Source organism: Eubalaena glacialis, chromosome 12, assembly GCF_028564815.1.
Source record: "Eubalaena glacialis isolate mEubGla1 chromosome 12, mEubGla1.1.hap2.+ XY, whole genome shotgun sequence".
Classification (NCBI taxonomy): Eukaryota; Metazoa; Chordata; class Mammalia; order Artiodactyla; family Balaenidae; genus Eubalaena; species Eubalaena glacialis.
The window spans coordinates 9,603,570-9,624,381 of NC_083727.1; the positions used below are offsets into that span (position 1 = coordinate 9,603,570).

Below are 20,812 nucleotides of genomic sequence, written 5' to 3' on the forward strand. Positions count from 1 at the left end.
ACTGAACATACCAGCTACTTAAGGATGTAAAAAGTTTTCACCAACCTGAAAAAATCATCACAATATACTTTTAAATGAAAAAAGCAGATTATAAAAGAGAATGCATAGTGTGAGGTCACTTTTGTTTAAACAAACAATTTTTCCTTCAGATACAAATGAACAGAGGAAGGTTTGGAAGACCACAGACCTAGGTCAACATATTAACATTGATTTTTCTCTCTGGGTAGTTATAAGACTACCTATATATTTGGTAACACATAAGCCATGATTTTACGTTAAGAAAAACGGTTCTTAAAATTTAAAAAAAAAAGCCTACGATTTCTTATTAGTCTTTATGCAGCAAAGGAACTACTCCAGATTTTCAACCAAGCCTACGTTAAAAAGAAGATGACAAGATTAAAAACAGGATATGAAAAAAACAGGAAAATCAGGCTTGGGATTGCCCCCTTCAAGGCAATGTTCAGAGAGATTTCTGTCTCGTGGACCATTCTGTGGGTGCCACCCTGTCTCATCATCCTTTACTGGAAACAACTACTAACCACAATGTCAAGTGTGAAATCACTGACTTCAAGGTAAAAAGGAAGCAGACTTTAACTGATGTTATGGTTAGAGAGACAGTGTTTCATCTACAAACGATGCTCTCCTGTCATCTGACTACTAACCCCACTCATTTTACACACTCTAGTCTGACGATTGGCCGAGACCTGTAAGCAACGGAGGCGGACTCAGTTTGGGGAGAAGGGAAGTTTGGCTGCATCTCTTACATTTCTACTAAGTCCAGGTCAGGTGCCTCTGGTTCCATGGTGGAAAATATCATAACTCCCACCAGCTCATCTTTCTCAGCCTTCCTTTTCCCAGTTTTCCATTCCTGTAAATAGGAACATTATAATGTTAAAGTGGAGAGCAGAGCCAAACTGGTCTTTCAAACTTCCCTCCTAGAATCGGCTGTCATCTTTATCCTTCTAACTTTCAGGAAGCAGCGCCCACACCACCTCCCTCTGAAAACGCGCCAGGCACCTATACATCTCCAACGTCATCTCATACGTAAACAGTGTCACTGCACAGAACGGTCCTTATGAACCCAAGTCCTTCCAGAGTGAGGTGACCCAGCACCTTTCCTTTCCCAAGGCCCACCCATATAAACACACCTACGAATGTGACAAAGCGCCTCAAGAAAAGAGCTAGCATTTCCGAAGCCCCTGTCATGTCCCTTCCCAATCACTACCCCTTCCGTCCCCTACAAGGGTAACCATGATCCACTCCTTTATGGTTATCATTTCCTCACTTTATAGAGTGTCACCATCTGAGTCCCTACACCATGGTTTTGCTAGTTTTATTAACTAGCTAAGATCCTACTCTAAGCGTTCTTTCGTGTCTGGCCTCTTTTGCTCAACCTACGCTGAGAAGCTACATTCACACTGTTGTTACACTGTAGTTCATTCGTTTCACTGCTGTATAATATTCCATTGAATGACTGTTCCCCAATTTATTTACCCCATTCTACTACTGGTAGCCACCCCCAGTCCTGGCCAAGTTACGGATTAAGCTGCTGTGTACATGTCTCCTGGTGCATATGTGCATGCGTTTCTGTAGGCATTTACCCAGGAGTGGAAAGTTGTTCAAGTTTAAATAGATAATGCCAAACTGTTTTCCAAACTGGTCTCATCAGCTTTCACACCCACCAGCAGTGTGCGTGAGTCCCAGAAACTCCTCATCTCACCAAGAAGATAATTGGTATAGTCAGTCTTTCTAATTTTAGCCTTCTGGCAAGTGTATTCACTGTGGTTTTAATTTGCGTTTCTTATTACTCATGAGATTAGGTACTTTACATTTACTCGTGATTCAGATTCTTTTGTGAGGTACGTTACCAAATCCCCTATTTTTCTACTGTTTTACCTTTCTTATCAGTTTGTATGGGTTTGCCCATCTTCTAAAATCCAGCCCTTTGTTCGTTATACATGTTCATATCTTTGACTTGTTTTTCTTTTTTAATGACTTATTGTGATAAACAGAAGTTCCTAATTTTAATGTAGTCTAATTTGTCAATCTCTTCTTGTACGGTTAGTCAGTTTTGTGCCTTATTTCAGAAATCCTTCCCTACGCTAGGGGTATGAAGATTTTCTCCTATGTTACCTTCTAGAAGCTCTATTGTGTTGTCTTTCACATTTAGACTTGTGAACCATCTGGAATTAATTTTTTTTAAACTTAATACAATGGAAACTTTTCAGAAAAAAAGTAGAAAGAAAAGTACTTTAATAAACCCCTATAGATTCAGCTTCAAAAATTATCAACTTTTTACCAATCTTGTTTTATCTAGTCTCCCCCATCCTACTTTTTTTTCTTGTTTATTTTAGTGGAAATCTCAGATATAATATCATTTCACCTGTAAATACTTTATTATATATCTTTAACAGATAAGGCCATGTTTTAAAAACATAACCACAATACCAATATCAAACCTAACAAAATCAACAGATTGTTGTGAGGTAGTGACCGCATTTCATTCTTCCCAGTGATGCCATCCAATTGACTGAGCACCACTGACTGAACAAGCTGAGCAAAAGAGGCCAGACACGAAAGAATGCTTAGGGTAGGGTTCTTAGCTAGTTCACAAAACTAGCAAAACCATGGTGTAGGGACTTAGATGGTGAAACTCTATAAAGTGAGGAAATGATAACCGTAAAGGAGTGGATCATGGTTACCCTTGTAGGGGAGGGAAGGGGTAGTGATTGGGAAGGGACACGACAGGGGCTTCGGAAATACTAGCTCTTTTCTCTTCCCCCACTGTACTCAGCACTATCTTTGTGATAAATCAAGTGTCCATTCTATTCGGTTCTATTGGTCTGCTTTTAAAATTATTTTAGCTTTATAATGAGTCTTAATATCCAAAAAAGTCCTCTTCCTACTTCATCCTTTTTTAAGAGTATCTTGGCTATTCTTGGAGCTTTAATTTTCTACATATGACATCTTTTCAGTTCTTCAATCCATGAAACACAGTATTGGAACACTTATTTAGGCCTTCTTTTATTTCTCTCAACAGTGTTCCATAGTTTTTTATGTAGATTTACATTTTCCTGTAGATTCTTTGGGATTTTCTATGTCCAACCATCTATGTGAGCTACTGTTGCCCAGAGAATCACAATTTTTAATAACTTTCTAGTTTTATACTGTCACTTAGCAGATGAGGAAATTGTGGCCCAAAGAAATTAAATGCTTTGGTCAAGGTCACAGAGGTAGTTAGAAGCAAATCCAAGACTAAAACTGAGGGCCCTGGCCCCAAGTTCTTTCTTTCTTCTCTTATATCAAAAACACCAAAAAAGGTCTAGAGTTATTATTTTTATTAATAATATTCTGCATAAAACACAACCTTTAGCAGTGCTTCCTAAATAGAATCCTTGACAAATCAATCGAACAAGCCCTTGTTAAAGTGCTATGGGTAAGCAGTAAGGCACCAACTTGGACAGGGTTCCCCGTCGTTCTTGTAACTCTATTGGTTTTTCACATGTATCATTCACCACGAAATGCAAAAAGACTACAAATGTTTAAGTGGAATGATCTCTAACCTATAAATTACACCAGGCATGACCAAACAAATGATCACATACAGTGGAAGACTAAGGTGACACACGGCTATTTCCAAAGCAGATAACAACAGTGAGGTGACAAGCAGCCAATTTCTTGTTGATTTGCAAAAAAGAACAGATAACTGCTGGCAGAATGACTGCCCATGGGGAAGGGGCAGGGGCAGGGGCAGACCTGGATTGGAAAAACAACGTGGCTTTGAGAAAGCCGGTTCAATTCCGAATCTACCTTTCCCTTCATCACACTATTTACACCCTAAGGTCAAAATGTGATCACAAGAAATCATTCACACAATTTCCCTGACTTCACGCTGATAATATCCTACACAGTTTGGGGGTCTATCCTATTTTTAAAAGCATCTAGGAAAAAGTCCCTTATTCTATCATATCCTTCAGCCCTGCCTTCACTGGGCCAATCCACTCCCGGGTTATGGGAAACCATTTGGGCAAGCGCTTCTCTCACGTGCTGTGACTGATTTCCTATTATTTAGAAACAACCAACTAACCAACACAACTTAACTCCTTTTAGACAAAAAATTGGTGTGAATGGGATAATTCTCAATATCCTCTAAGATTATCATAACAAAATGTCCTACCTTTTCATCTCGGAAATTTAGAAATTGCTGGAAAACCTCACTTTCTGAGATTACTGGGTGACGACACATCCTGGTCATCCACGCCTGAAGTCTCTCCATGCGCATCTTGATAAACTCTTCTTCAAAGCGACCTGCAAGAGACATACCGAGAGTGATGTGCAACTCTGTCAAAGATGAATCACTGTTACCCCAACTGAAAGACTGTTTATGTAGCTACTGGCTATTTGTAGAGAGTTATTCAGTAAAAGATAAATCATGGTAATTTTTCACTAACCTAAAAACACACAACATAGTGGATGCTCAAAGACCCACGGGAAAGGTACTCAACAAATTTGAAAGAAAATTTTATCTCAATATGAAAACTTTTCTCTTTCTTATAAACTAACAAGCCAGTGCCTATGTGGCCATATGAAGCATTATAGGCAAGAAAGGGGTGATAAAAATGGAAATTAATAAGCAATTCTTACAAAGTATGTGAAATTTCTATATTTATAAAAATGTGTCTAAATGCAACATAATCTCAGATATACAAATTTAAATTTAGTATTTCTGAAAAGTAACTCAGAACTGTAGTTTTTTTTTTCCTGTTTTGTTTTTTAAACTACTTAAATGAAAAACAGAAAAAGCAATTTTTCCATGAATGCAATAATGAAAGTGATTCCAGAACTTAATGACCATCGTAAAAACAGAGCTTAATGGGTGATATTTCTGTTCTAAAAGTAGAAAATCAGCTTAACAAACCTGACATACCAAACATCAAGTGAACAATGAGAATTTTTATAAGCCTAACAAACAAAATCACTATCAGTTAAAAGGCTTCTGGAGGTGGAAATTCTGGCTACAGCTGAGTGCAGAGGAGGGGCAAGACAGGTTCCACCCACTTTCATGAGTTTCATCAAATACTGGACCTACTCAAGGGTAGAGAGAAAAGGCAACTTTCAAAAAGGAGTATATTCACTACCAAATGTAAAATAGATAGCTAGTGGAAAGCAGCCACACAGCACAGGGAGATCAGCTCGGTGCTTTGTGGCCACCTAGAGGGGTGGGATAGCGAGGGTGGGAGGGAGACGCAAGAGGGAGGAGATATGGGGATATATGTATATGTATAGCTGATTCACTTTGTTATACAGCAGAAACTAACACACCATTGTAAAGCAATTATACTCCAATAAAGACGTTGAAGAAAAAAAAAAGGAGTATATTCTTAAATGAGGCGTTTACTACACCCCTTCCTAAGAGCACCAGGTGGGGAACACATTTTCTAAACTAGATCTAGGAAGTGGAATGTGGTGGAATCAATCTGTCCTCCTCCCCTTAAGGGCTGTCCAATGGTTAATGAATTAAAAAAACGACTAAATGAAAACAAATCCCACACACACTCCCCTGCCCAAAAAAAAAGGAAAAAAAAAACCCTAGATATCCCAGATTACTCGACAGAGTGGAACCCGGGAACAGCTTCAACAACCCAAATTAGTCTGTTACAGAGTCATCACAAGCATGCCTTGCTTTTAAACAAAATAATAATAATAATAATTTTTTTGAAACAACAAAACAAAAACTAATATAGCTAATTGCTAAACCTAGTCCCCAGAAGCAACTATAAAGCTGGACAAAATCCACAAAAATAAGGGCTCTGGAAATCAACCAAAGGCAAACAGCCATGTGAGAAGTGTTTATGCTCCCAAACTGCTGAACTTCAGGCCAGAACAGTGGAAATCTGTGGCGTTCTGGCCTGGGGCTGCACCCCTTTCCCTCTATTCCATTCTATTCCATTTACAGTAGAACCCTCCCCATGAAATTCTTACATATTAATCTAGGAAAACACGTGCAGAATCTGTATGCTGAAAACTACAAAACCCTATATGAAAATCAAATATGATATATGTATATTCTTGGATTAGAAGACTACACATTGTTTTCAATTCTCCCAAAATTGGTCTATAGAATCAATGCAACTCCAATAAAAATCCCAGCATGATTATTTATAGATCTCTGACTAGAAATAATCATGCTGACTCAAATTTACATGGAAAGGCAAAAGAAAAAGAATAGCCAAAAATGATTTTGAAATAGAACCAAGTTGGAGGATTTACACTACCTGATTTCAAGACTTACTGTACTAAAAAGCTACACTAATCAAGACCGTGTGGTACTGGCAAAAGGACGGACACATATATCAATGGAACAGAATAGAGTCCAGAAATAAACCCACACAAATGTGTTCAACTGATTTTTTGACAAAATGCAAAGTAAACTCAATAAAGAAAGGATACGCTCTTCAACAGATAGTGCAAGAACCACTAGATAACCAGATGTATTATAACATATACCTCTACCACCTCACATCTTATACAAACCCTAACTCAAAATGTATCATAGACCTAAAACTATAAAACTTTTAGAAGAAAATAGTGTAAACTTGGGTTAGGCAAAGAGGTCTTAATCATGATACTTAAAGCACAATCCATAAAAGAAACAACTGACACACTGGACTTCATTAAAATTAAAAGGTGTTGTTATGCAAAAGACACTGTTAAAAGAAAGGCCACACCTGGGAACAATTATTCGCAAATCACATTATTCGTCAGAGGACATGTTTCCAGAATATATAAAGAATCTTGTTTCAAAATTCAATGATAAGAAAACAACCTAATAAAAAAATGGGCAAAAGATTTGAAAAGATACTTTACCAGAGAAAATTTATGGAAAGGAAATAAGCAAATGAAAAGATGCTCTACACCACCAGTCATTAGGGAAATGCAAATTGAAACCATGAGGAGACAACATCACTACATTAGACTATTATACTTACTAAAATAAAGAAAAACAGACACTATCAAAAGTGCAAGTAAGGATGTGGAGCCCCTGACAACCCCATCCATTGCTGGTAGGGATTCCAAAGTGGTACAGCCACTCTGGAAAACAGCCTGGCAATTTCTTAAACATTAAATAATATATACCTACCATATGACCCAGTCATTCCACTCCTAGGAATTTATCCAAGAGAAATGAAAACTTATACTTATACAAAAACTTGTATGTAAATGTTTATAGTAGACTTATAAATGGCCAAAACTGGAAACCCAAACATCCTTCAAAGAGTGAGTAGATAAGCAGACTATGGTATAGCCAATACAGTGAAATACTACTCAGCAATGAAAAGAAACAAACTATTGATACTCACAACGAGAGATGAATCTCAAATGCATTATGCTAAGTGAAAGAAGCCAGACTCAAAAGACCCAAAAGCCCGATGACATACACACTATATGCTTCCATTTATAATGATATTCTAGACAAGGCAAAATTATAGACACAAAGAGCAGATCAGTGTTGCCATGGGTTAGGACTAGGGGGAGGGGTTGAATATAAAGGAACAGCACAAGGAAATTTGGGGGGGGTGATGGAACTTTCTGTATCTTGAATGTAGTGATAGGACTGTGGTGGTACCTGTTAAAACTCTTAGAACTGTACACCAAAAGGAGTGAATTTACTATATATAAGTAACAAAAAAAAGCAGCCTGGACTTTCCCTAAGAAACTGCAAGTACAAATAAGTACAAGTTTCCTTTAATGAGAAGAGTATTATAAATCCACATAAATCAAAAACTCCTAAAAAGTGGCCATTGGACAGCTTGATGGGTCTAGACCCTCCCGTATACTAAAACACTTCAAATTCTACACTTACTAGGGGTAGAGATTAAGCACTACAGAAGCGTAAGCTGTGCAGAAGATGGCCCACCTCATGGACAGAAAAGACCCTGTAAGTCAGCACGGACCTAAGGGCTATACTGAATTCCCCATTATGAGCAAGTAAATTATACCAAGAGTTTATAACCTACTCATTGGTTGGAATTAATTAATTACTGACTCTTATTCCTCCTGAAATTTTTTCTGACACTGCTGGTTTATTTACAAACTGTGACTTCAGATGTTACCTTGTGCTTGTTAGGAATTTCCTATCAGGTTCCAGAGAATTAAAAAAAGGGAGAGGAGGAGATTTTTCCCTGGTGGTGCAGTGGTTAAGAATCCACCTGCCAGTGCAGGGGACACGGGTTTGAGCCCTGGTCCGGGAAGATCCCACATGCTGCGGAGCAACTAAGCCCACGAGCCACAACTACTGAAGTCTGTGTGCCACAACTACTGAAGCCTGTGTGCCTAGAGCCCGTGCTCCGCAACAAGAGAAGCCACTGCAATGAGAAGCCCGCGCACCGCAACGAAGAATAGCCCCTGCTCACTGCAACTAGAGAAAGCCCGCGCGCTGCAATGAAGATCCAACGCAGCCAAAAAAAATTAGTAAAATAAATAAGTAAATACATAAAAATAAATTAAAAAGGGAGAAGAGGGATTTCCATTTCCCCATTTTCTAGGACCCTTACTTACGTTTTCACTAAGTATGGGAATATATCAGTTTGGCAGCCAGAAATAAAACCAGATTCATTCATTATTATTCCACAAAGAACAAAATCTATAAACAAAATATCTTAGCTGTAAGCTTTTCATGGATGGATTATCAAGTCCACAGAAATGTCATGACATCATCTATTTGGCATTCCTTTTTCTTTTCTCCAGGATTTAAATGAGACAGGAACCTATACAATAATGATCCTGTGGGCATCTCAAGCAGGAGGCAAACAAGAGAAGGGGGAAATACAGTGGCTCCTGGGCTTTTCAGTTTCCTCGGCACACATCCCAGCCAGTGAGCCAAAGCTCAGCTTCCTTCAGACTGAGAAGCTGCTGCTTCCGTGCTTTTCTGTGACACCCTCCTGCCTTCAGGCCTGACCTTTCTTTTAAAAAAAATACAAACCTTACTATGGGAGAACCGTGACTCTATGATGCTTTAAGACAGTCATGGGTTATTTGATTCCGAATAAACAATGTATTAAAACCTAAAAAATAGGAGAAACCTCCACGACTCTAAGACAGCTCATTAATCCATTTATTTAAACACCATGGGGAACATATTATGCTAATCAAGTTGATCAAGGAGAGCTTAAAATTCAGGAGACAGTCTGAAATTTGAAAATGTGGAGAAAGGCAGAACTTAAGTTTTCATGGAAAGAAGTCTAAATTTTTAAAAAGAAAGCTGTGACTTAACAATAAGGATGACAGAAAGGAGGGAGAGTGAGTGTCTGAACTGGGCATGGAACCAGGGGTGGGGTGACACATGAGTGGCAGGAAGCAGCCATCTACGCCAACCTGGCCACCCTGACAGGGCTGCCCCTCAGCTGCCCCGGCTCCAAGAGGGACTGCCTGGGAGTCACCCCGGCTGAGGGCGGGGTGCCAACCTGGCTACGCAGTCCCCACTCTCCGTTCTGCTACGACAATTTGAAAGTTTTGAAACGTTTTCTCCCCAAAATCAAAATCAAAACAAGTTCTTTAAAAACAAAGTTCCCATCTCCTCAAAAAGTTTCAGAGAAACACAACCATAAAACAAAGTAAAGCACAAAATAAAGTTTTAAGGAGAATAACTTTCTCATCCTAAGGTCACTAATCCTGGCTGAGGATGAGTTAGTCCGCACCTCATCACGTGAGCACGGCGAGCTCTGGAATCACATTCACATCCCTTCTTAGCAGAACTGAATGGGGGCTGGCGCGTGTCTCTGAGTTGAGAGAGCACGTGTGTGACGTGCCCGGGAACACGTGACGCCTGGCACGTGGGGACAAACTTCACCGCGTGCTGGACCGTCTGAGCGGGCGCTGCCATCCGGCTAGTGAGGTGCTCAGTCCCTCTCTAAACTATGTATTTCACCTCCTGCTGAGTGAGGACTAAACCCTCTCCGGTCCCCAGGGTCCCCGGCCTCCGGGGACGCGCTCTTCCTCCTCCGTGGGCCCCTCGAGTCTCCTCACGGGCCGGTGAGTGTGTCCGTGCCCCCTGCACTTCTCTCAGAGGCTGTTGTAGCTCCGACCTTCTAAGTCTTACTCTCATCTTCAACCCTTTCCTTTCTATACGTATAGTTTCATTCTTCTAAACGTTTTCCAGCTGCATACGGAAACTTTCTAATCTCTATGTAAAGCTCAGCTTCTTTACAAACTTTTATTCCACGATAAATACACGCCTCCTGAATACTAACATTCCAGTTTCTAGATCAGGCTGGAGATTGAAAAAATCAGTTCTCGGAACAGACACAGGAACAGATTCCCTCCAAGTGCACATTTAGAGGGGCTCTGGTAGCACGGTGCGTTATTCACTACAAGATTACTTGGGGTGGGGGAGTGGGGGGAACATGGCATTTAAATAAATGAGGAAAGGGAGAGGGTAATAATCAATGATAAATAAAAATATTTAAATATCAATAGTCACCAGAATAATGGAGTAGAAAACTTGGTAGCTTCCTGCACTAACACTTAGAAGCTCTATGGCTTCTACATCTGATGTTTACAGACCTGTAATGAAAATGACACAGCTGGACTATGTAACGTGTTTACATCATTTGGGTCATACATTTTAATTTCCATTTTAGACTATTTGGATTATTTCTATTTTTTTCAAGGGTCATTTTTCACATTTAAAAAAATGCATGTATTTCTTTATAGGAAGGGGTTAGCAATAAAGACACAATGATTGGAAAGGGTGTAGCAGTAAAGACACAGTGACTTTGCCAGAATTCAAGATACATACGTATACAGGAACTCTAACAGAAAATTTTAGGACATATTCTTGTTAGGTGTTCAGGTAACTTCCAAATACATGTACAATATATATATATGTACATGGCTATCTTTAGCTGCTGTTTCCAAACCCCTACATCTTGTTCCACTAGAGGATGGAAAATGCCATTTCTGATTTACATTAGGACACTCTAACTGGAGTCTTTTTACTTGTCCTGAGTTCAGTGTCGCACACACTCACCTGTGACTTGCTTATCTGGAAGAGAAGGGATTGGAATGGCTGACCCAAACTTTACCAGTAGACGCTCATATAACCAGTCAAAGTGCTTATACCTGTGGTTTACAGATCGATTAGTGTTCTACAAAATAAGGAAAGAGAAAAACGTTACCAATGCCAACTACAGGAAATGAAGAAAAAAGCAAATTGTTACTAGTGATGCAAGCATGATTCTGCTTTGATAACTTGGATACTTACAGTAGGTGTTAACTGATATTCAATGTAGCTCTTCAGACCGTACATTTTGGAGCCTTTCCTGGGATCTGCTACCACACAGTCAAATGTAGAGGTAGGATAAACCCACATTGGGCCATAATCTCCAACCTACACAACATCGCAGGGAGAGTTAATTTTGTTACATGGAAAAATAGTAAGTATAATCGATATAAATCATCAAATGATTCTTTTTAGGACTACAAGTCCTTAGGAGGGTCATTTTTGCTCTTCTTTGAGAAGTTATTTACATAAATGCTCTCTGTTGCTACTAAGGTTATATGTAAAGAACACGCTTAATGGGAGAAGCCCTGTTGCTCCCACGTGGGCATCGCAGGCCGTGGAGAGATGCCGATCTGCCTCTCCTCTAGAGAGATGGAACACACTCTCTCTCTAGTCCAGCTGTCTTAGTTCTATGTAATGAGGGGCTAGTTTTTAAAAATTTCAAATCTATTGCAGACTAAGAGTTCTGTGAAATATAAAATTACACACTTGGATGTCTCAGCAATGCCAAATTGCCATCAAACTTCCTCCACACTTACTCTCATTTTCTGTATACCCTAATTCTTTATATAGTTCTAATTGTTTTTAAAGGTGAAAGGAGAAAAAAGTGAGGTGAGGTATGAAAGTTCAGAGGCTATTAGGTCAGGATGGTAACTGGGGCCCAGAGAATTTTAATAAGGGACTAAAGATCTCTGACAACGAGTTATTATGATTCTCCAAGAGGGAGCCCAGATCCAGAAAACTCTCTTAAAGCTGCAGAGCAGGAATCTTTAAGAGGGGCCTCTTGGGAACTTCCCTTAGTGACTGGGACCAAGAGAGGCGACTCTGATCAACTAGGGCCCAATATCCACAGGGTCACATTTTATTAGTGGGTAGGGTACTGCACCTTAAAAGCAAAGGACCAGGTCTCTACTTTCTCTTGGTTTTCTGAAGGCTCAATGGCTTTCCTCAGCTTCCTTTTCCACATAGGAAGCCCACACAGGCAAGCCTGCCTATGGGCCCAGTTTCACCTAAGACGTGTGGGACAACTCAAACACGGGGGTCTTTTAGCTCTGTTCCAGGACTCTCCTGCTGATGACAAAGTCCCCTGTGAGAATGTGAGGGGCAGGGCCATGGGCTCTTAATTCTGTGGAGTTAAAGAAAAAAACTAAAATAATCTCTAACCTAACCACTCAGAAGATAATTATCCCAAGTTTGCTTTGAGGGAAGAAGGATAAAAGGGCTCTGGGTCACAACCCTTCTCTCTGGAGTTTTCTAGGATTTCAAGCTTTTCAAAGAAGTAGGAACAAGTACTATAAAAAATTCAATATCATTCTTGCAATTTTATCGAGTTTCCCAGGACCCAAAGATTATAGAATAAGACCAGATCTTTCCTCCTTGTTTGAGTCCAAGGTGATTATATTCAAGGCCGCTTGCCCTCCTGCCCTGCCCCCAACTTACAGTTACAGGATTAAATCAACAGGGTCAGAAGATAGCTATAGTTCTCTTTGCCAGAATTTCATCTGGAAATATACAGCTAGATAACATTTAGATAGAAAATCTATCAGCAATCAACATTTAGGTGAAACCACAGAGCCTGTGTCATGTTATGTAATAAGCTATTCAAAGAAAGATATACTTAATGGTGCCATTAACTCCCAGCTTTTATGTACTAGCTCCTTATCACGACTCGACAGCTGGTTTATTGAAAGAAAACTATTACCAACATAGTGCAAAAGGCAACTTATTCTGATAGCATGCATGTACTTCGCCAAGGTAGAAACCTAAATATTTGAATTGGGTTTTTTAGCTAAATATGTATGGCTAGTAGAAAAACAGCATGTAAAAGATACTTCAAGATACTTTAGAAAAATTATTAAAAATATGTATGTACTATGGGTGTTGTTTGTTCAATTACTAACAGTCTGAAAGATAAAAGTAAAGAATATCTAAACAATATAATAATGGGCATTAATTCATGCCAATTATTTTTAGTACTCTTAAAATACTAATACACACTGTCAGTTACTTACTTCGAGCATTAAACGTGTTAAAAAATACTTTCCAAATGACTATAACCCTCTTAGCTTTAAGGTATTATAAAAGAGCTTAATCAGAAACAAAGCAAAAAAAAAAAAAAAAGAACAAACTTACAATGATAGGAATTTTCTCTTTGGGTTTTGCTAGTTGCTTGGCCAACAAATACTGTTCCATTCCAGGTTTTGCAAATCCAGGAAATCTAATCATGAGGATAAATGCTTGTGAGTCTTATGCTTTTCCTTATAAGAATTCTATAGCTCTCATCCACATTTACTTAATACGACAGTTTGAACTTGTTCTGTCTTTCAGATATACTAGAACTAGGAAACTATGGTAAATGAAACCTAATGTAATCAGATTGTTCAATGGCCAATTAGTCATTTAATTAAGCTTTATCTGGTAAGAGGACAGTTTGACTCCAGAAGGTGTGATATTTATGGGCACTCTATTTCCTTGATCTGAGACACTCTATCACCACACGAAGAGTGAAGGGCAGACTAGAAAATGTCCCCCAGGTGCAGAGGTAGAAAGTACTGAGCACATCAATTTGAGATGACCACATGGGGTGAAGGCCACACGCTGGCATTTTTATATTCAAATTAAAGCTGCCTTTCAACATTCTCCCTCGGGAGGCCACAATTATCCCAAAGAAACCACCACTGTTCATAAGTACTTGTGCCATTTTCTTTGGGAACTGCCTTCAGAACCAGTTTATGAGACACACGCAAAAAACCAGTCTCCTTAGTAAAGAGACTCTAAACATAATAAACTTGGCTATTTCCAGAAATCAAATCTACATCCGAAGTGAAGTTCTAAAACTGAAGAAAAGCTGGAATAAATGCATGGCCATCCAAAGTGCTACTTCTAAAGAAGACAAGATTAATCTGGGTTTTAGATTTTTTTTTTTTTTTTTTAATAAACGGGGAAAAAATCCTCAGAAAGCAAAATACCTAAAATAGGAAAAGAAATCTTATTTCTACAAAAACCAGCTGTCTTACTTCTGATTTCATTCCTATACCAAGTTAAAGACCAATGTGATGCTCTCAGGGGCTCATATCTTTTCCTTCATTCTGGACTGACCTCCCTCCATTCTCTTTTCCCTGGACCTGCTTTAAAACACAGCTCATACAACAGAGTAAAAGAAGTGTCTAGGAGCTTGATGGCCTTGGGTTTGAATTTCAAGTCCAACACTTAATAGCTATGTGACTTTTAGAGCGTGTCTCCTTATGTGAAGAATGGGACCAATACAACCTAGCTTTAAGGTGGTAACGGAATTAAATGAAAAGATTTAAATAAAGAGTTATCTATATAAATCTAAAGACCCTAGTACGTACTCAGAAATTAAAATGATTTCTAATGACGCCATCAGCTCTTTGGAAGTATTCCCTACAGCCTCAGGTGGAGCTTTCTCTGTGCTGCTTCAATGTTCTGAGCATATTTTTGCTCTTCAGCTTATCGCGCTGCAATTGCCATCATCCATTTGCACATCACAGCAGACTAGAAGTACCTTAGAGAAAGCATTTGTATTTCCAGGACCTAGAGGAATTATGGGAATATACTAAATGCTTAATGAATTAATGGGCTAACCTGGAACACTTTCATTAAAGAACCTACACTTTTGCTAGAAAACACTGATGGAGAAATCCGGGCATTACACATAGCAACAATTCCTTGACTAGACTGTAAGCTTCTGAGTGCAGAGAGCACATGTCATGCTTCTTTTGGTATCTTAGTGACCACAACAAAACTCTAGAGCTGACTATGCACGCATTTAAGACTTACTGAACAGCAGTGCAATTGATTAATTCTTTCAGTATTATCAAGATGCATTCTTGTAATGCTCAAGTATACTTAAATGTCTGATCTCTGTTTCTAGCATAAGGTTTATGCTCCATGACTGGAATACAGCTGTCATATAAAATGGATTAACCGCTGAAAAGTGTTAATATTAAAAAAATTTTTACAACTGTTATAAGTAAGTCATTTATACATTAGTCTAGTTAAATAAAAATATGTAGGGTTTAAACGGCTCCCAGCACCACAGAAAGTGAGGGATGCCGCAAAGGTGCAGGTGCATATTAGGACTCCTTCAATTTGGTTTCAACCTAGACTGAAACTTTAGAGCAGAAAGAATTCTTAATTAAAGCCAATCCTTCACTTTAGAGATGAAGAAAGTTGAGTTTGAAACAGGTCATCCAACTTCCCCACGATCATATAGCAAGCCAGAGGGCAAGCACGGAGCAGTGGAAACCATGGGAAAGTGGAGTCAGAGGCCTGGCACGAGCCAGAACCCCATGAACTAGCTACGAAAACTCAAAAATTCAGCTAGTCATACTTGTCTCACAGGTTCTGCTTCCTCATTTTCAAAATGGGGCTGAGGGATACATTATATTAAAATGGGTTTTAAATATACGTCATATTTAGGTTTAAAGAACTGAGGGTAAGGTACGTCACTACAGACCATATTGAGAACTTCAAATCTCACTCTAAGAAATAGGATACAGTCAATAATGACTGATTGTATTATGCATGCAACTGAGTATGAAAATACACAATGGAAGAAACTGGACAGAAATGCAGGAAAAGTGTGAGCTAAAAGATAACTCATTTAATTACCAGATGGTATTTAAATACAAAGGAGAACTTGCAGGGCTCATTAAACTTATACACATGTACGTCGAGACCTAGAAACTTGGTATCTAGATATATATCAAACATGTTTACAATTTTTTTCCAGACATAGATTAACATTCCTTGATATCTGCTTGGAATCATGAACTTGGAACACCGAGAAAAACTATGAGTAATCTTAGAAAAACTATTTTAAATATAACTGCTGTCAAGAAGAGTACTTGAAGATAAATCATATGGAAGTCACAAACTACATCTCCTTCAAGCTACACTGGTGTAAACTACAGACTTATCCAGAACTCTCTACTAGGGAATTCCATAGAGCTGTGTCCATATTCACCCTTTCCCACATGCTTTCCTGCTAAGCACTGTTTCTACAAGCACCGTTCAAAACATTCTTTTAAAAAATATAAGAATAATCTAAGTGAAAACAAAGTCTTAAACACATTAAACATAGTAGTTGAGAGTGTGCTCAGGAAGCTGAGGGACTGGATTGGAATCCCGACTAGGTCACTTACCACCTGTGTGAACTTGGGCAGTTACTTAACCTCTCTGGGCTTCATTTTCCCCGAGAAAACAGAGATTATATGTACCACAAAAGGGATATGAGGGTCGCATGAGAGAATACACACAGACTGCTTTGCACAAAGCCTGGCACATGGTAAAAGATCAATAAACAGTAAAACGTTTAAAAGGAAGCTATCATGATTATTTTTAGCTTTCCTGTGACATCAGCAATAAAAACCTTAATATGTCATGAGTTAATAAAGGTAAAAAACAGTATTTAGCAGATCATTAAATGGAACATATATTTCACTTTAAAATGAAAAAAATTTTCTAAAAAAGAAGCTTCCAAGCTAAGAGCCAAATAAAAAATAAGCATGATCAAATTGCACCCAAAAGTTTGTAGACCACTGAAAAGAGAAAAAGCCTCTTTGTACCTTGTATCTGTTTCCACAGAGAGCGCACGCTGCCCCAGCTCCCTTATACCTACTTGTTAAGCGGCAGCTTCATGGAGGAGGCGCCGGCGCGGCTGCTTCCTCGCGGGGCCCCGCCTGCTTCCGCGGCCTCTGAATCCTTGAAGTAGGGAGAAGACGACTTGGGCTCATCCCAGTCTTCATCCCAGTCATCATCGTCACCAGTTGCTGGAGGTGGGCACAGAAGGTCGTCAGTAAAGAAAGACAAAAGAAAGATGGGAGGACTTAATCATCTGGGGGGGTCAGGATTATAATAAAGATGTGAAGAGTATAGGCTCTGTAGTCAGACAGTTTTGGGGCTTGAAGATTCGGCCTTTTAGCACAAAAGACAAGTTAGAAACAACTTCAAGAGGGCTGTTAGTCCAAGTAACTCCAGATAAATGCCAACTATAAAAACACCCTGTGGTATATAGGGAAGGCCTTCTAGAGGCCTATACGTTGATAAATCTAGCTTTATAAACTTGCAAATAAGCAGATCAAATACCCTTTAAGCCAAGAGACTGGGGAGGACAAAAGGGTGACAGAGTTTTTTTTTTAACATCTTTATTGGAGTATAATTGCTTTACAATGGTGTGTTAGTTTCTGCTTTATAACAAAGTGAATCAGTTATACATATACATATGTTCCCATATCTCTTCCCTCTTGCGTCTCCCTCCCTCCCACCCTCCCTATCCCACCCCTCTAGGTGGTCACAAAGCACCGAGCTGATCTCCCTGTGCTATGCGGCTGCTTCCCACTAGCTATCTATTTTACGTTTGGTAGTGTATGTATGTCCGTGCCACTCTCTCACTTTGTCACAGCTTACCCTTCCCCCTCCCCATATCCTCAAGTCCATTCTCTAGTAGGTCTGTGTCTTTATTCCCGTCTTGCCCCTAGGTTCTTCATGACCTTTTTTTTTTTTCTTAGATTCCATATATATGTGTTAGCATACAGTATTTGTTTTTCTTTCTGACTTACTTCACTCTGTATGACAGACTCTATCTAGGTCCATCCACCTCACTACAAATAACTCAATTTTGTTTCTTTTTATGGCTGAGTAATATTCCATTGTATATATGTGCCACATCTTCTTTATCCATTCATCTCTCGATGGACACTTAGGTAGCTTCCATGTCCTGGCTATTGTAAATAGAGCTGCAATGAACATTTTGGTACATGACTCTTCTTGAATTATGGTTTTCCCAGAGTTTTAAAAAGGAACTGTTTAACACTAATAATAATAAAGGTGAGAGAAGGACAAGGGGGTGGAGGAGAAAGAGAAAGAAACGAGAGATAAGTAGTAATTGACCAGCATCAGGAGCCTAACATTCTAACAATAATCTGTGTCAGATGAGGTGCTGCCAGCTTTCCTCCCTCCCTCCCTTCCTCTTCCACTGTTCTGTGCCTCTGTCTCCCACCTCTGATGGCCTGAGGAGTCCCTTTAGCATTAGGCAGGAAATTGCCCTGGGATCTCCGCCCTAAGAGTGCCACCATGAGAAGCCCAGAGACAAATGCCAAAATGAAAAAAAGAAGAGAATAGAAAGTATTAGAAGGATCTGGGCCAAGAGTCCTGGAGCCACGCCAAGTTACTACAGAAGCAGATGTCAACAGTCTAGTCTCAACGTTTCTACCCAGCCCACGACTCCTGGTCCTGCAGCAGCCCAGCTCCTGTCTATGAGTGGGAGCTGGAAACCAGCACCTGTGCCCTTTATGGCTCCTGCATGCAAGTCTCCTGCTGTTTAGCACATTCAGTTCTTGGCAAAATCTGCTCATACAGGGATCATTAAAAAATAACGGGTGGATCTCTTACTTTCAGAACAGACATAAATCGCCTTTCTTAATTCCTGAATTGCTTCTCCTTTTAGAAATTCCTCTTTTGCCTCAGTATTTCCATTAAGAACTGGGAGTCAAACAGGTAGTGAAGGAAAAGACAGAACAGCTACGTTAGAGGTCATAAACCATGTGACCATAAACCACTGAATGTGGCGATGAACCATATTCAATCCGTGTGCACATTTTTTTGGCCCAAATGTGTGTTAGTAGCTAAGATTTTAAAGTGGGAAGATGAGATGAAAATCGAGATTTCTAGTCTCTCTGGAACTGCGGTGGTCCAGGAACACTAGCTCAGTTCTCCTGGAACGGCATCAACCCGCCGGCTAGAGCAGAGCTGCTCACCTCTGTCTTCCGCAGCCCCGCCCCACAGGGTCGCGCTGTTGTTCTGCTTTATGAACCTGGCCCCTGCAAGCGTTTGCATTTGTGACTCCTTGACAGGTAACTGAGAGTGGACTAAAGACCATAATTAAAAACTACCTACATTTTGACCCAGAAAAATAAGTTTGCTATTAGTGAATAAGAGCACCTGAGAACAGTTCCTTTGATTAAATCTATTTTAACTCCGATGCCCTTTAAGGGTGGGTGGGCTCCATCACCAGCAGAGCCCTCTTCCTCACCTGGTCCCTGGTAGGCCTGGGGATGACCAAAGGCAGTGTCCCAGTTGTTGGAGGTGTTTCTTTGGGCTGCAGTCCCCTCGGGCTTGGCTCCCCAGCCATCCGAGCTTTCCCAGTTTCCAGATTTGGAAGCATTCCAGGCTGACCAGGGGTCATTGCCACTGCTGACCTGATGTTAGGGGTAAAAAAGGAAAGCGTATTCGTGACTTCTAGAAAGCATTACTCAATTGAGTAGGAATCACATAACAATTGAAATAGGGTGCTGAAAAAACTGATAGAAATTTAAAACAATTTAAAATTTAGATAATAAAATTTTAGAAACATGTAGGAAAGCACAAAAGACAGGATCAACTGAATTTTATTGTTAACAGTTTGCCATATTTGCTTAGGAAGTTTACAACCAATAACAAAGAAACTCCCTTTCTTTTTCCTTCCCCCAAGTAACTACTTTTCTAAACCTGTTCTCATTCCTGTGCATGTTCTTATACTTCCACTGCGTATGTAATGGAATATATAACGTATTCATAAATAACAAATGCTTTATATTTTTCAAACTGACCTGAACAACACTGTACTGTATGTATCTCTTTGCAAGATGTCTTTTTCTTTCACTTAACATTATGTTGTTGATATTATACTTGCTGGTAAGAATATGTTTTATTCACTTTCACTGCTTGATAGTAATCAGTTGTATTTTTAACTGTTTTAATTTTTATTTGAAAAGGTAATACGTTCCCAGTAAGAAAAAATTCAAATAGTATAAAAAGATATGAAATTTAAAAAATATTCCTACCACCTTAAAATGCCAGTCATTCTCTGAGAGATAATGACTCCTAACAAATTCCTTGTATATACTTAAACATGCCATGCAGAGAGAGCCTTTTTGCTTTTAAACATATTATGTGAGCCCAAATTATACTTTCTGCTCTGCACTTTTCTTTTGTTTTTCCATTTAATAGCCTAAAACATTCTCCTAGGTACAGCAGCACATGGATGACATCATTCTTTTACATGACTCCACAGAATTCCACTGTATTTATTTCCCATCATCTAAACAGCATATGCTGATGCTCATTTATCTGGTTTGCAGTATTTTGCTACTGTAAATAATGCTGCAATGCACATCCTTGTACATCTTTCCTCACATATCCAATAGATGTATGTGAAATTCCCAGAAGAAAAATTGCTGGGCTAATACAAGTGTGCACTTAGAGTGGATAGATTCTGTCAAACTGCTTTCCAAGGAGATTGTACAGTCACATTCCTACACTCCTACTACACGCCAAGGGGTGGTGTCTTGCATAAAATGGGGCTACCATACTCCAAAACTATTTTAAAAATATTTTCTCCCATTATTCCTTAGCATAATTTTATAGTTTAATTATTACTATTATAAACAAAATTTTGGAATGGGCAATACATGGCACCCAATATCAAGGAGTACTGCAGTAAGAATACCTGTAACCCACCTCTCACCC

The 20,812-nt window shown here is 39.3% G+C and overlaps 1 protein-coding gene across 3 annotated transcripts in view; it reads right to left on the reverse strand.

The window, feature by feature from the left end:
- Positions 1–20,812, reverse strand: part of SNX9 (sorting nexin 9) — a 91,078-nt gene that overhangs the window by 14,245 nt on the left and 56,021 nt on the right. For all 3 annotated transcript variants that reach the window (XM_061207173.1, XM_061207172.1, XM_061207174.1), the window contains 7 exons: positions 19,338–19,503; positions 16,926–17,076; positions 13,415–13,499; positions 11,264–11,389; positions 11,030–11,147; positions 4,178–4,308; positions 765–868 (listed from right to left, as the gene is read on the reverse strand). In XM_061207173.1, coding sequence (XP_061063156.1) covers positions 765–868; positions 4,178–4,308; positions 11,030–11,147; positions 11,264–11,389; positions 13,415–13,499; positions 16,926–17,076; positions 19,338–19,503 — 881 coding nt within the window. The remainder of the gene's footprint in view (positions 1–764; positions 869–4,177; positions 4,309–11,029; positions 11,148–11,263; positions 11,390–13,414; positions 13,500–16,925; positions 17,077–19,337; positions 19,504–20,812) is intronic.